Raw genomic sequence first — 16,643 nt, 5'->3', positions numbered from 1 at the left:
TTGTCACGTTTACCAATGTCTGTGGTGTAAATATTCCCACTATAGCCAGTTTCAAGCTACTAACACATCATTGAAAGCAGAGTTGAGATGTTATGAGCACAACTGGTTCTCATGTGTTGATACAAGACAACCAAAGACCAGATCTGGGAGGAAGAAAAACAGCAAGGCAGTTACAGCGTCTCCCACAAGTGCAACCAGAGTGCTCTGCTGCAGACAGAGTCTCATGGTTTTATGGGACATCCTACTCCATTCCGTCTTATATCAATGTCTGAATGTCTTACCATGAAAACAAGCTTACTCTTAGACTCTTCGAACACATTCACACTCTAGGAAGGTATGTATTGTTTATTATTTTTACATCAACTCTTCCCTACCCCATCAAGCCCGATCATCCTAGCATGCACCCAGGAAATCAGCAAAAAACCCATTTAAGAGTCCAGACTTCAAGGGTCCCTCACAGTAATGGGCATCTCTTGTTTTGCCCAAGCAGAGCAAACTACTCATTTCCCCTTATTCTGCTAATTGTATTTCATTTTCCTTTAAGCAACCACTTTCACCCCATCCTGAATCCTCAGACCTTGTTTCCTTGGCTCTAGGAATTAGCACATGACACAGGCCTGGCCTGTGAACACTCACAGCATTCCATTCCCCTAGAAGTAGGGATGAGACCCCAACCGGGTTAATGACTCTCTCCACTTGGAATTACTGGAATAAGAAAATCTCTTCCCACTGGGTTACTAGGTTAGTAGGATAGAAGCCTGGAGCTGGTAGTGGTCATCTCCACCACTAGGAAAGAGCCTTCCTGAAAATGAGGCTTATGGACAGAAAAAGCTGAGCTGGGAGATGGAGAATAACTGGGGTCTGATGACATCGTTTGTGCCCTTGGGTCCAGCTGTGCCTAAAGTAAGATATTTCCAGACTTTTTAATTACATGAGCTCTCAAAATTTCTTTCTGACTTAAGTCACTTTGAGTTGGGTTTTCAGTGATTTGCAACCAAAAGATGGTTGGCTGATTCACAGCTCTGAGACCAAATGAGCTGGACCTGGCATCATGTCTGTGGTCCATTAGGAACCGGGCCGCACAGCACAAGGTGAGCGGCAGGCAAGCTGAAGCTTCATCTGTATTTACAGCCACTCCCCATTGCTCACATTACAGCCTGAGCTCTGCCTCCTGTCAGATCAGCAGTGGCATTAGATTCTCATAGGAGCCCAAATCCTACTGTGAACTTCACACCCAGGGGATCTAGGTTGTGCGCTCCCTGTGAGAATCTAATGCCTGATGATCTGTCACTGTCTCCCATCACTCCCAGATGGGACCATCTAGTTGCAGGAAAACAAGCTTGGGGCTCCCACTGATTCTTCATTATGGTGGGTTGTATAATTATTTCATTATATATTACAATGTAATCATAACAGAAATAAAGTGCACAATAAATGTAATGCACTTGAATCATCCCAAAACCATCCCCTGTCACCCATCCGTGGAAAAATTGTCCCCGATGCCAAAAAGGCTGGGGAATGCTGAGCTAGACTTTAGTACACATCCTTCCAGCTTTCTTCCCTTGGCCCTAAATAGAGTTAGAAGCAAGAATACAGTTTATTGGCGCCCTGAGTCCATGGGGGCTTTGGATGAATTCCAAGGAGATACTGGTTGCAGGAGCAAGCCCAAGGCACAAACGGAGTCACTTTAGGATCCTGATGCTCATTTTTTGCTCAACGTCCATCTTCTCTAAGGACTGAGGGAAAAACGAATGACAGGCAGACGAATGGAGACTCTCAACTCTCCATGCTCCCAACCTCCTCCCCCAGGATTCTACTCCTCTGGCGGGTCCAGAGACCCCATCATTCCCAGGGAGCCCCTATCTTTCCACCCTCCTCCGTTGAACATTTCCCGTGTCTGTCTGCCCCAAGGACTCCTGATCTCAACTCCCCAGTCCCCAAGGGCACTCTGACCTTGGTGAACTCCACGAAGGACACAGCCCCATCCCCATCTTCATCAGCCTCCTGCACCGTGCGGTCAGCGATGTTCTCCAGCTGCTCTTCTGTCACCTGTACCCCGACCATCAGACGGAGAACCTGGGAGACGAGTGAAGAGGCAGCCAAAAAGAGGGGGCATGAAGGCTGCTACTCCCCCATTCCCTAAACCTTGCCCACCTCATCCCAAAAGTTATTACTAATTTTATAATCCATCCTTCATCCATTTTTCACCATATCCCCCCCCAATAATTTTCCCTACTGCTTCAACAACCAATCTCCTGTCTCTCCCTCACCATCCCACGCTACCCTCAGAATATGCTCAAACTCATTACCCAACTTTATCACCCAACCTCCATCCATCCTCCACACCATTCTCCACCTCAGCCACTAAGGGTTTCTAATACCATCCTCATTCCATCACATCTGTTCCAGAGTTTCTCGATCTTGGCACTATTGACATTTGGAGCCAGATAACTCCTTGTTGGAGGAGGCTCTCCTGGGTGTTGCATGATATATAGCCACCTTCATGACCTCTACCCACTAGATGCCAGTAGCACACTCTCTCCCCTGTTGTGACAACAAAAAGCATCTCCAGATATTGCCAGATGTTCACTCAGGGAGCAAAATCACCCCCAGTTGAGAATCACTGATCTATTCCCAACCTCACAGTCAACTGCTCCCCACTTTGACTCCCAACAAACCCACACTCCAACTCCACCCATTCCCATTTCCCAAAGAATACCCCAATTATCTGCGCTCCAGTTCCCCAATCATCCCACCCCATCTCTCTCACACCACTGCATTTAACCATCCCATCCTTCACACATCACATCTCTTGCTCTCGCTTTCTGCCAACCTGCAGCATCTCATGCCTGGAGATCTTCCCATCGCGATCCAGGTCATAGAGCTGAAATGCATCTGGGGAGAGGGTGGGAGGGGGAAAGGAAGGTAGGTCTTCCCTGGCTCTCTTCCAGCAGAAGGCCACCCTGGAGGAGGGGGGAGGTTGTCAATGGGCTCAGGAAGGGAATGGGAGATTCCTGGAGCCTGTCCCTGGTGTGGGTACATCTGCGTTCTCACTTGGGCAGGTCCTCACAAACTCACAGTGAAGTTTGTTCCTTCTGCTGTTGAGAGGTTCCGGTTTCTTGGGGTCTTGGGTTTCTGTGTCCTCATCTTCTACAGGGCGAAAATGAGCCAGGACCCTGACAAAGCCTGGGAAATCAACTTGCTGGCTCCTGGGGAGACAGGGGGCAGAATGGAAAGAGGTGGTGGTCACCTTGGTCATCACTCTGCCTCAATCTCTAAACTCCCCTCCCACCCACTCACACGCCGGTTTTCCCGCCTCCACCTCCCGATGCCCAGCAGGCCTCACCCATCGGGGAAGAAGCTTTCTATAATGCGGTCTCCCAGGGGGTTCACGGCCAGCGCCCCTATCTGCTGGAGATCCATGCGGCTGCAAAGCCAAAGTTCAAAGAGGGTAAGGCAGAGATGCCAGATGGAGAGTCAAAGAGGGACACGGAGTCAGAGAGACAGAGGACAGAAGTCATGAGGTCAGCTCCCCCCTCACCTCAGGTAGCCCTTCTTGTTCCTGTCCAGTGCCCGGAACCGGTGGTGCAGGCGAAGCAGGCTGGCTTGGGAGACTGCGGGAAGGAGAAAGGGGTGGTGTGTGACCCTGCGGGGCCCGCTCCAGAAACCCGCCCCAATCGGCCGGGAAAATGGGCCAGGGACAGCGGGGCCTGCTGGAAGGGGCAATCATCCCGGGGAATCAGGGGTGAAGCTGGCCGGGGTGGAGGGAGAGTGACGCGACCCCGCGAAGATCCAGGTTGGAGACCTGGGCGGCTCGCAACCTCCCGAAAACCAAAGTACCAAAGCCATCCCTTCCATCCGCCGTCAGCTCTGCCTTCAGCTTCGATCCGGGCTCGAGGACACCTGGGTGCCTGGATTTCTCCGGACTCCAACCCCTTGAACCCGGATCCTCCCCAAACTTGGAGGCTGGGACCCCTAGGTTAACCCGCCCCGAGCCCAGAGATCCCAGGCACTGGGGACTTGGTCTTCCAGCTCCGGGGAGCCCCGGACCCCAGACTTGTAAGTTCGTCCATCCTTCAACTCAACCCCTTCCCTAGCCCCGGACGCCTGAGTTCGCCCGGTCCCTTCCGCAGCCGCCGGTGCAGGCGCACTCACAGCCGGTCTCTCGCCGAATACTGTCCGCATCGGGAATGACCGCGGCGTGGGAGCTGCGCGACCCCATGGCGGAGCTGGAGGCGGGAGGGCCGGAGCAGCCACCCAGACCCACGCGTTCTCTCCTCCTGCCGGAGAGGCGTGGCCGCCCCAGTGGCCCCAGGGGACGAAGGCCACAAGCCTGGCGCGCGGCCAAGCTCCAGAACCCCGGCGTGCCTCGCCTCCCACCCGCGACCCGGGCGAATGGAAAACAATGTCCAGGGTGGCGGGTCAGAGGGAAGCTGAGAACAACTGGCTGTTTCAGTTCCGAGATTTTGCCATCGGCGTGGGAGAGGCTGGTCGAGTCCCGCGCCCCGCCTTTCCACGCCCCCCGGGGCCGGTTCCCACGGTCTGCCCCGACTCCTGAGCCACCACCTCCTTCGCGCGCCCGGGCGCTCCCAACCTCAGGGCGCTCCCCGGCGGCGGCGTTGAAGCCTGGGAGACCTGACCTCCTCTGTAGAGACCACGCCCTGCTGGAAGGCGGGTGGCCTGTGAGGAGGAAATCCTCGGGGAGCGGGGAGAGGCGTCGAAGGACTTCCGAAGACGGAGAAGTGGGGAGGGGCGGTGAGATGAAGGGTGTGCGTTAGGTTAAGTAAAAAGAGCACTGGTTTGGGAGTCCTTATTGGAATCCCAGCCGTGCCCCTGACTCTGGGAAAGTCAGTAAATCTTGGTTTCATCCCTTTTGTTCCGTCCACATTGCCTTATCGTTGTTTAATTGAGCCACTGCTTAAAATTCAGGAGATTTAACCCAAAATCCATATTCTTGGCTTTTCCTGAGAAATCAGAAGTTCTGTCACTACCAGGCCCAGAGCTGTCTTCTGGCCACAGTCCCTCCAAGCCCAGTTCACTCCCTTAGGTACCTACTGACCCCCTAGAGCTCCAGACTGGGAATACTTAGTCCTCTGAGCAGCCCTCCAGAACCACGGGACTCCTTGGCCCCAGAGAGGGTTACAGACATCACTGGGACTGGGCTTAAAGCAAGAATGACAACAACAAGGGCTCTTGTTTACCACGCTTTGCTAAGCACTTTATGTGCATCCGTTCACACATTCCTTGTAGGCCCTGCTGGGCTGCCTTCTTCTGATTTTATGTGATGGAGGCTGCCGGGGGCAAGTTGTGAATTAATTATGTAAAGTGTGCATTCTCAGTGCGGTCTCTATCACACCCCAACGGGGCAAAAAATAAAACAAATTTTTTATGTGTAAAGCACAGCATACATACAGCACATAAACAGATATACAATATACTGTGATATTGAAATTTCAGGGCAGATGTGGTGGCTCATGCCTGTAATCCCAGTACTTTGGGAGGGAGAGGCAGGAGGATTGCTTGAGCCCAGGAGCTCAAGACCAGCCTAGGCAACATAGTGAGACCTTATCTCCACAAAAAAAAAAAAAAAAAAATTAACCAGGTGTCGTGGAGCATGCCTATGGTCCCACCTACTTGGGAGTCTGAGACAGGAGGATTACTTGAGCTCAGGAGGTTGAGGCTGCAGTGAGCCATGATCACGCCATTACACTCCAGCCTGGGTGACAGAGTGAGACCCTGTCTCAAAAAGGAAAGAAAAAAAGAAAAGAAAAGAGGTCGGGCATGGTGGCTCATGACTGTAATCCCAGCACTTTGGGAGGCCAAGACGGGCAGATCACCTGAGGTCGGGAGTTCAAGACCAGCCTGACCAACATCTAAAAAAACAAAATTAGCTGGACGTGGTGGTGCATGCCTGTAATTCCAGCTACTCAGGAGGCTGAGGCAGGAGAATCGCTTGAACCCAGGAGGTAGAGATTGAGGTGAGCCGAGATCGCGCCATTGCTCTCCAGCCTGGGCAACGAGATCGAAACTTGGTCTAAAAAAAACAAAAACAAGAAAAGAAAAGAAAATTTCATGGGTGAGGTGTGAGGGTGGGGAAATTAAAAAGACTCAGGGAGGTATTGATAATGAAAAAAAAAAAAACAGGTTGAGAAACACTTCTGGACAAACACCAGAAGTGTCCACTTTTGAAACTATCTTTAAACCCTTTCCCCCATCATAATTGCACTTACATACACAAATTTCCCAGGGGGAAAACATGCAAAGAGTTCATTAAAAGGACTTAAGTTCATATCCCCCCTGGAGAGAGAGCAGCTGGAGAAACAGTCTCTCCTCCAGCCCCAGGCAGAGGCCTGCATCAGATGAGCCTTGAAAATATTGATCTAAGAAGTGCTTGCTTCCCTTTCAGATACCCCCAAGGATTAAGCAACTGGCATGAGGAGTGCTTGATTCTCTTTCAGACTCCCCCCAAAGACTAAGCATGCGGGAAACCACACTCCTCCCTAATGAAGCCCAGCAATCATTGCAACCCACAGCTGTGAGTCAGGCTGTGCATGTAGTTTGGGTTCAGTTCTGAACCCAGAAGGAGATGAGAGCCCCTAAGAAGCTGTGATAAGCATGTCAGGCCAGCTTGGGATGCTGATCTTGGAAAGGGCTTCTGCAGCCTTAATCTTGGAGTCAGTGCTACACCAAAGGAAATGAGGCTGGAGAGTAATTAGGAACTCCCATGCGCATATCACACACAAGCTTTTAAGAGAGGGCTGGGCCAGGTGTGGTGGTTCACGCCTATCATCCAAACACTTTGGGAGGCCAAGGCGGGCAGATCACGAGGTCAGGAGATCAAAACCATCCTGGCTAACATGGTGAAACCCCGTATCTACTAAAAATACAAAATATTAGCTGGGTGTGGTGGTGGGAGCCTGTAATCCCAGCTATTTGGGAGGCTGAGGCAGGAGAATCGCTTGAACCCAGAAGGCAGATGTTGCAGTGAGCCAAGATCACACCACTGCACTTCACCCTGGGTAACAGAGCAAGATTCCATCTCAAAAAAAAAAAAACAAAAAAAAAAACAGAGAGAGAACGGGCTATGCTAGAGCTCATTTCTGTTTCATGTACACAAGTGAGATTTAAATCAACTTCACGGTTTTTTCAGGTCATTTAAGCAGGAAGATTCTTTGAGGAAAATTTTATCTGCAGAATCTGTTAGACTAGAGTCAGGGTGAGTATTTGGTTTTTGCTTTTTGGCTATGTAAAAGTTGCTAGTGATTTTTTTTTTCTTTTTTAATTTTTTGAGACAGAGTCTCACTCTGTTGCCCAGGCTGGAGTACAGTGCGCCATCTCAGATCACTGCAACCTCTGCCTCCTGGCCTCAAGCGATTCACCTGCCTCAGCCTCCCTAGTAGCTGGGATTATAGGTATGCACCACCACACCTGGCTAATTTTTGTATTTTTAGTAGAGACAGGGTTTCACCATGTTGGCCAGGCTGGTCTCGAACTCCTGACCTCAAGTGATCTGCCCTCTTCAGCCTCCCAAAGTGCTAGGATTATAGGCGTGAGCCACCATGCCTGGCTGCTAGTCATTCTTGACGAAGGTTCAACTAGAAAAATGAACATCCAGGAATAGTCAGGAAAATACAGAACAATTAGCACTCAATAATAAAAAGATAAATGACCCAACTTTTTAAATGGGCAAAGGACTTGAATAGACATTTCTCCAAAAAAACATATATGTTTAGCAAATAAGTACATGAAAAGATTCCCCACATCATTCGTCATCAGGGAAATACAAACCAACCACAATGAAATATCACTTCATACCCACTAGGATGGCTGGAATTAAAACAAACAAAAACAAGTCTCAATGAGGCTATGAAGAACTTGGAAGCCTCATTCATTGCTGGTGGAAATGTAAAACGGTGCAGTTGCTGTGGAAAATAGTTTGAAAGTTTCTCAATACATTGAACAAAGTTACCATGTGATCCAGCAATTCTGCTCCTAGGTATACACCCAAAAGAATTGAAAATAGGGTCTTAGGCCGGGCACAGTGGCTCACACCTGTAATCCCAGCTCTTTGGGAGGCGGAGGCAGGCAGATCACTTGAGGTCAGGAGTTCAAGACCAGCCTGGCCAACATAATGAAACACTGTCTCTGCTAAAAACACAAAAAAATTAGCCAGGCATGGTGGCATGTGTCTCTAATCCCAGCTACTTGGGAGGTTGAAGCAGGAGAATCAGTTGAACCCAGGAGGTGGAGGTTGCAGTGAGCCGAGATTGCGCCACTGCACTCCAACCTGGGCAACAGAGCAAAACTCAGGCCAAGAAAGGAAGGAAGGAAGGAAGGAAGGAAGGAAGGAAGGAAGGAAGGAAGGAAAGAAAGAAAGAAAATAGGGGCTCAAACAAAAATCTGTAGTGAATGTTCATAGTGACACTATTCATAATAGCCAAAAAGTGGAAATAAGCCAAATGTTTGACTGATGAATGCATAAGTAAAACATGGTATATTGATACAAAGGAATATCATTTGGCCATAAAAAGTAATGAAGTATTATATATGCCACAACATGGAAGAATCTTGAAAACACTATGCTAAGTAAAATAAACCAGTCACAAAAGATCACGTATTATATGATTGCACTTACATGAAATGTTAAGAATAGGCAAACCTGTAGGGACAGAAAGTAGATTAGTGATTGCCAAGGGCTAAGGGAGGTAGGTGGGAGTCAGGGATGATAGCTAAAGTGTACAGGGTTTCTTATTTTTTCTTTTTTTTTTCTTGAGACAGGGTCTCCTTCTGTCACCCAGGATGGAGTTCAGTGGAGTGATCATGGCTCACCACAGCCTCAACTTCCTGGGCTCAGATGATCCTCCCACCTCAGCCTCCTGAGTAGCTAGGACTATAGGCACATGCCATCTAAACAGGTCTTTTTTTTTTTTTTTTTTTTTTTTTTTTCTCCAGAGATGAGATCTCACTTTGCTCCCCAGGCTATCCTGGGCTCAAGTGATCCACCCGCCTCTGCTTCCCAAAGTGCTGGAATTACAGGTGTGAGCCACCGCACCTGGTCCCAGGATTTCTTTTTGAGGTGATGACTATGTTCTACAGTCGACTCTGGTGACAGTTTGGTCGCACGTATCTGTGAATGTAATAAAATCTATTGCATTGTAGGCTTTAAATAGGCAAATTGTATGGTATGTGAATTATATCTCATTAAAACTTTTTTCAAAAGAGAACAGCACAGAGAAGACAGTCAAACTTGACTCTCTAGAGGAAATAAAAGTTGCAACAAGATTTCTGTAGGTGAACCTACAGAGGGATCTTCTTGTCTTCTTAAAAACAAACTATAAAACAAAAAAATTTTGAAAGAAAAAAAGTAGGCAAACAAAAAAATTAAAAATTAAAAAGAGAATAACCAGGAAAACCCTTGGACAAAAAGTAATGAGGGTGGGTGACATCAACATCATTAGTCATCAGGGAAATACGAATTCCTCTACCAGGAATAGAGAGGTAAGAAACAAGGATAAAGGGCCAGGCGTGGTAATCCCAGCACTTTGAGAGGCTGAGGCAGGCGGATCATGAGGTCAGGAGTTCAAGACCAACCTGGCCAACATGGTGAAACCCTGTCTGTACTAAAAATATAAAAACTATCCAGGTGTGGTTGTGGGTGTGTGTAATCCCAGCTACTCAGGAGGCTGAGGCAGGAGAATTGCTTGCTTGAACCTGGGAGGCAGAGGTTGCAGTGAGCTGAGATCACACCACTGCACCCCAGCCTGGCAACAGAGCGAGATTCTATCTCAAAAAATAATAATAATAATACAGACAAGAGGCCTTGTGTAGTGGCTCACACCTGTAATCCAGGCACACTTTGGGAGGCTGAAGCAGGTGGATCACTTGAGCCCAGGGGTTCAAGACCAGCCTGGGCAACATGGCAAAATCCTGTCTCTATAAAAACTACAAAAATTAGCTGGGCATGATGGTGCACAGCCTGTAGTTCCAGCTACTCAGGAGGCTGAGGTGGGAGAATTCTTAGCCCAGGAGGTGGAGGTTGCAGTGAGCCGAGATCGCGCCACTACACTCCAGCCCGGATGACAGAGCCAGACCCTTTCCCATGTGAAAGAAAGAAAGAAGAAGGAAAGAAAGGAAGAAAGGAAGAAGGAGGAACGATGGAAGGAAGGAAGGAAAGAAGGAAGGAAGGAAGGAAGGAAGGAAGGAAGGAAGGAAGGAAGGAAGGAAGGAAGGAAGGAAGGAAGGAAGGGAGGGAGGGAGGGAGGGAGGAAGGAAGGGAGGAAGGAAGGAAGGGAAAGGAAAAGAAAGAAGCAGAAGCAGAAGAAGAAGAAGGAGGAGGAGCAGGAGGAGGAGGAAGGGGGGGGAGGAAGGAAGGAAGGAAGGGAGAAAGTCAGAAATAGACCCAAATATATATGGGAATTTGGCATTTGATAAAAGTAACATTTCAAATTAGTGACATTCGAAAATGTCATTTGGGTCCTCTGTCTTTTGGGAGAAAAAAATAAGGCTGTATTTTACCTTTTTATACCAAAATATAATAAATTCCAGATAGAATAGAGATTTAAATGCAAAATGAGACCACATAATTCAAGAAAAAATCTTGGGTAGCTGTTCTTATAATATTAAACAGAAGAAGGTCTTCTAAACATGAAACAGAACAAAGAAATCGTAAAGAAAAGATTGACATGGCCAGGCGCAGTGGCTCACACCTGTAATCCCAGTACTCTGGGAAGCCAAGGAGAGCGGATCACTTGAGCCCAAGAGTTCCAGACCATCCTGGGCAACATGGGGAGACCCTGTCTCTACAAAAAATACAAAAATTAGCCGAGGATGCTGGCACTCGCCTGTAGTTTCAGCTACTCGGGAGGCTGAGGCAGGAGGATCGCTTAAGCTGGAGAGTTTGAGGCTGCAGTGAGCTATGATCATACCACTGCACTCCAGCCTGAGTAATAGAGTGAGACCCTGTCTCAATTAATTCATTAATTAAAAGTTTGACAAATTTGAACTACATGAAAATTAAAACCCTTATATGGCTATGTATATATATACACACATATGTATATATACACATATGTATATATATACACATGTACATACATAAAAATATGTATATGTAAAAGATAAAAGACAACCCAGTAGGAAAAATAATTGGGATAAGATGTAAAAGAGAAACGGCCAATAAAGATAAAAAGATCCTTAACCATACAAAGTCTAAAATACAAACTGAAACAAGGGACTATTACTATCTTTGACATGCTCAAAACAAGCAAGCAAGAGTCATCTTGTAGGGTCTTTTAGACCAAGAGTGTGATAGGACACAGTAGTAGGGTTTTTGTTTGTTTGTTTGTTTTGTTTTTTGAGACTGAGTCTCGCTCCAGTCACCCAGGCTGGAGTGCAGTGGCGCTATCTCGGCTCACTGCAAGCTCCACCTCCCAGGTTCACACCATTCTCCTGCCTCAGCCTCCCGAGTAGCTGCGACTATAGGCACCCGCCACCACGCCCGGCTAATTTTTTGTATTTTTAATAGAGACGGGGTTTCACAGTGTTAGCCAGGATGGTCTCGATCTCCTGACCTCGTGATCCGCCTGCTTTGGAGGATGAGATAATGCAATTTCTGTTTCGCTGTTGTTATTGTGTTAGAGATGGGATTTCACTCTGTCATTCAGGCAGGAGTGCAGTGGAATCTTCTCAGCTCACTTGCAGCCTCAAACTCCTGGGCTCAAGTAATCCTCCTGTCTCAGCCTCCTGGGTAACTAGGACTACAGGTGCACACCACCACACCCAGCTAATTTTCTTATTTTTTGTAGAAATTGTGTCTTGTTATGTTGCCCAAGTTGATCTTGAATTCCTGGCCTCAAGCAATCCTCCTCCCCCAGCCTCTCAAAGTGTTGGGATTTGGGGCGTGAGTCACGGTGCCTGGCTCCAATTTCTGTTTTAATAGCATCACAAGAATCACACTGGCTGCTGTATGTAGACTTCACTGGGCAAGATGAAAGCTGGGAGACTATTGCAATAATTAAGCTGAAAGATGATGGTAGATTGGACGAGGGTGCCAGCAGTGGAGTGGTGAGAAATGGTCAAATATGGATCCTATTTTGAAAGAACAGCCCGCAAGATTTGTTTATATATGGAATGTAGGCTGTGAGAGAAAGAAATCAAGGATGACTCCAAGATTTTGGTCCTAAACAACTGGAAGTTGCCATTTGCTAAGATGGTGAAGAGAGCAGAAGGAGCACATTTCAAGGGGAGAGTTTTTTTAAAATCCTTGAGTTCCCTGTTACACATTCCAATAAAGGTATGAAGTAGATTATTGTATATGGGAGTATCGGCTTCAAGAGAGAAGTTGGAACAAGAGCTATATATTTTGTAAGTTGTGTTTTTGTTTTCATTTGTCTCAAAGTATTTTCTAATTTCCTTAAAACTTCTTCATTGATCCACTGGTTGTTTAAGAGTGTGTTGTTTAATTTCTACATATTTGTGGATTTTATACTTCTCCTTCTTTTGTTGATTTCTAATTGCATTCTATTGCAGAAAAGATACATTGTATGATCTCGTATTTTTAAATACATTGAGACTTATTTTGTGGTTTAACATATGGATTATTCTGGAGAATGTTCCATGTGCACTTGAGAAGAATGTATGTTCTGTTGTTGTTGGATAGCCTGTTTTATGTATTTTATATATGTCTGTTAGTTCTAGTAGGTTTGTAGTGTTGCACAAGCTCCCTATTTACTTATTGATTATTTTGTCTAGATGTTCTATTCAATTTTGAAAGTGGGACATTGAAGTCTCTAACCATTATTGTAGAGCTGTCTCTTCTTTCTCCCTTCAATACTGCCAATATTTGCTTCATAGATTTTGGGGCTCTGTTGTTTGGTGCACATATGTTTATAATTGTCATCTCTTCTTGGTGAATTGACAAGGCTATATACATGTGGGCGTTAACATTGTATAGTTGGTATTAAAACTATGGGACTGGACAAGATCACCTGGGATGTCAGTGAAGAGAGAAGTCCTAGGATTAAGTACTGATGACCCTCCAACATCAAAAAGTTGGGAAGAGGAGAAGGAGTTGCCAAAGGAGCCTGAGAAAAAATGGCCAGCGACAGGAGGAAAATCAGGTGTGTGGTTTTTCAGCTCAGTAAAGAACACCAGCCTGGTAATAAAAGTCAATACAAAATCCATAACTTGTAGTTTATGGCTCAAATATGAACAATTATGGTAATTTCTGGGATCATGTGTATGATGTGGTTTTCCAAATGAGGACTGAAAACATCCATCTCCCTTTCACTTACTAATGCCAAGCTGGGTGCTACAGGGCAGTGGTGGGGTTGGTTCCATTAAGAGTTGCATTCTCTGTAGGGCTGTGCTCAGTAAAAGACTGATACGTTTTCTCTTCAGAGCTCTCCAGGAAAGCTAGAATTTTGCATCAAGACTGGTATAAACCAGAACCCAGGGGGCATACTGTCCAGAGTGCCTCAAGGCCTAATAGGATGGCAACACACAAAAAAAAAACTGGCCATATCCCAGTAGTGCCAAGTCATAATTCTTCTAGATCTTCAGAACTTTGCCCATCTGGGAAGGAAAGGAATCCCTGAACTAAAATAAACTGGTTTTTTACGAAGAAGACTGGAGAATCAGGTTTGCAAAAAGCATGAACTAGGACAGTTTTGGGGGAGCTTGACAGCAGGAGTCGTCACAGGAACAGTGCAAGAATGACCTGGCTGACCCAGCAATTCCCTCTTAGGTATATAGAAAGAAATAAAAACATATAGTCACACAAAAACTTGTACACGGATGTTTACAGCAGCATTATTCATAACAGCCAACAGTGGAAATAACTAACAGCTTCCTCGAGTCTTTTTTATAAGGGCAAAAGTCTCATTCATGAGCACTCCACCTTCACAACCTAATTACCTCCCCAAAGCTCCACCTCCTGATAACACCACATTGGGGATTAGGCTTCAACATATGAGTTTTGCTGGGGGAACATGAACATTCAGACCACAGCAGATGCATTCCAGGTGAGGTGCCTATTAGACATCTAAATTGGGTTTAAGAACACCTCCAAGGCCGGCCGGGCACGGTGGTTCACACCTGTAAACCTAGCACTTTGGGAGGCCAAGGCAGGCAGATCACAAGGTCAGGAGTTTGAGACCAACCTGGCCAATGTGGTGAAACTCCATCTCTACTAAAGGTACAAAAAATTAGCCAGGCGTGGTGGTGCACACCTGTAATCCCAGCTACTCGGGAGGCTGAAGCAGGAGAATCACTTGAACCCGGGAGGCGGAGGTTGCAGTGAGCTGAGATCACACCGCTAAACTCCAGCCTGGGCGACAGAGCGAGACTCTGTCTCAAAAACAACAACAACAACAACAAAAAACCACCCCCAAACATTATCCCTTCCTTTCCCTTCCCTTCCCTTCCCTTGTCCTCTCTCTTCCCCTGTCTATTCTCCACAGGGCAGCCTGACAGCTTTCTAAAGAAGTGAAATCATTTCACAATGGCCAGTGGTTCTTAAGTTAGGAAACTTTTGGGTTCCAGAGGCAGAAACCAATCTCAACCTAGATTAAAGAAAGGAGAGCACGGATGAGCTCAAGTCAAAGGGAATTCTAGGGGGATGGACCTCAGGCACAGCTAGATGCAGGTGTTCAAACAACACCATCAGGTTGCTGTCTCACTTTCTTTCTCCATTGGCTGTGCTTTTCTCATCTTCAGACAGACTCTCCACCTGCCTATAAAGATGGTACCCAACATCTCCAGGCGAAACTGGTCCTCAGTACCTTGGATCTCAGAGAGTAAGAAGTGTCTCTCTCTCTCCCTCAGGATCGAAAGAGTCCCTGAAAAGGAACTCACATGCCCACGTCTAAACCCATCACTGAGGGGCCAGCTGGGGTCTTACATTCACCCTTGTGGTGGGGGAGGTGAAGTCTCCTTTTTTGCATCCTGTTTACCAATCCTCATTCCTATTGGAACCACTGTTGTCCCTTCTTTTTTTGTGCATCTTCCAGAGTTGTTCATACATATGCAAGAAAATATAAAAGGAGGCTGGGCACAATGACTCACTCCTGTAATCCCAACACTTTGGGAGGCTGAGGCGCACAGAACACTTGAGGTCAGGAGTTCGAGACCAGCATGGCCAACACGGCAAAACCCTGCCTCTACTACAAATACAAAAATTAGCCAGGCGTGTGTGGAGGAAAAGTTAAATATTGCATTTGAACTCAGTTGAAAGTGGACACAAACAATGGTTGCCAAGTCCCAGAACAGGTTGTATGAGCCCCTTGATGCATTCATCCAGCGCTGTTTCGGAAAAATCTCTATTTCAATCTAATCTTACATGTTAGTTATTGAAAAACAACAGAGAATCGCAAAAACAAGTTGATATTTCTGTGTTCCTTGAGTCCAGTCGCAAAGGGCCCTCGTGACTGGGCCTCATGCCAAACAACTCGTTACAAAAAGAGATAGGGTCCCAGACTGCACCGAAGCTTCTTGAGACCTCTACTCGTCGGTGCACAGATGGGTGGCCGACTCTGGAGCCCAGGCTGTTGCTTCCAGGTCTGGTGATGAATCCTCCATAATCTGGTGAGTGTAAATATATGTATCTTTTCCCTTCTCTTCTTCCCATTGCAATTTGCTTATTATATCAATTTGCTTATTATATCATTTGCTTATCATATCTGCATTGCCATTCATGTGGGGTAAAGGTTGTTTACCCTTAAAGGTACTGTGTGTGTCTTTTCTTTTCCCTTTGTGCGTTTCCCGCACAGAACAGCGTGGTGGCAGGCACCTGTAATCAATCCCAGTTACTTGGGAGACTGAGACACTTGAACCTGGGGGACAGATGTTGCAGTGAGCTGACATCACGCCACTGCACTCTAGCCTGGCCACAGAGCAAGACTCCATCTTAAAAAAAAAAAAAAAAAGAAGACAGAAAAAAAGAAAAAAGAAAAGAAAAAAAGAAAAAAGAAAAGAAAAACAGGAAATAAAATATATAGGGATGCTTCCTAAGAAAAAGGAATCTTTTCCAAAAGTCTCTCCCAAAAGACCTTCCCTTGCCCCTCATTTGCGGAGGTTTCCTTACACGCTCATGTAAAAAGCAATCATGAGCAAGAAAAATGTGCAACACGAGAATCACCTGGTATGTTTAAAAAATACGAGATATGGGAGCCCAATCTCAGACCAATTAAAGCAGAGGCTGAGTCAAAGGGTTCAGAGACAGTGACAATTAGCAGCAAGACCGAAAACTGAAACCAGGTCATCCCCTGCAGAAAAAGAAAAAGGGGGGCGGGGGAGAAGCGGAGTGGAAGAGAAGAACAAAACGGGTGGGGAAAGGGAGGAGGAGTGAGAGGATAGAAGGGAGAAAAAGTAACTATGTCGCCATCCTCTGGTGGATGTAAAGGGCAGGTCCTCAACGCTGTTCTTTCTACTTATTCATTTAAGAAACATGTATTGAAGGGGAATGTGCTGGACACCGAGATTAGAGCAATGGACAAAAGAGACAGGGTCCCAGACCCATAGAACTGAGTCCGATGGAGGAGGTAGACATTAAATACATTCAGTCATTTATTTATTCAACAAAGATTTACCAAGCACCTACTCTATGCCAGGCACCATCTTAAGAGCTGTGATATGAGCCTGGTGTG

The 16,643-nt window shown here is 46.5% G+C and overlaps 1 protein-coding gene across 1 annotated transcript; it reads right to left on the bottom strand.

Moving 5' to 3' along the window:
* Positions 1 to 330: 330 nt before the first annotated feature.
* Positions 331 to 4,475, bottom strand: CHP2 (calcineurin like EF-hand protein 2). Its single transcript, XM_007988063.3, has 7 exons — positions 4,156 to 4,475; positions 3,542 to 3,614; positions 3,347 to 3,427; positions 3,079 to 3,209; positions 2,834 to 2,895; positions 1,954 to 2,076; positions 331 to 1,736 (listed from the first exon to the last, which is right to left on the bottom strand). Exons 1-7 carry the CDS (start codon positions 4,220 to 4,222, stop codon positions 1,683 to 1,685), a joined length of 591 nt encoding a protein of 196 aa, XP_007986254.2. The 5' UTR covers positions 4,223 to 4,475; the 3' UTR covers positions 331 to 1,682.
* Positions 4,476 to 16,643: the final 12,168 nt, after the last annotated feature.

Source organism: Chlorocebus sabaeus, chromosome 5 (assembly GCF_047675955.1).
Source record: "Chlorocebus sabaeus isolate Y175 chromosome 5, mChlSab1.0.hap1, whole genome shotgun sequence".
NCBI lineage: Eukaryota > Metazoa > Chordata > Mammalia > Primates > Cercopithecidae > Chlorocebus > Chlorocebus sabaeus.
The sequence above is the reverse complement of the archived record's forward strand: the minus strand, read 5'-3'. Positions and strand labels throughout refer to the sequence as shown.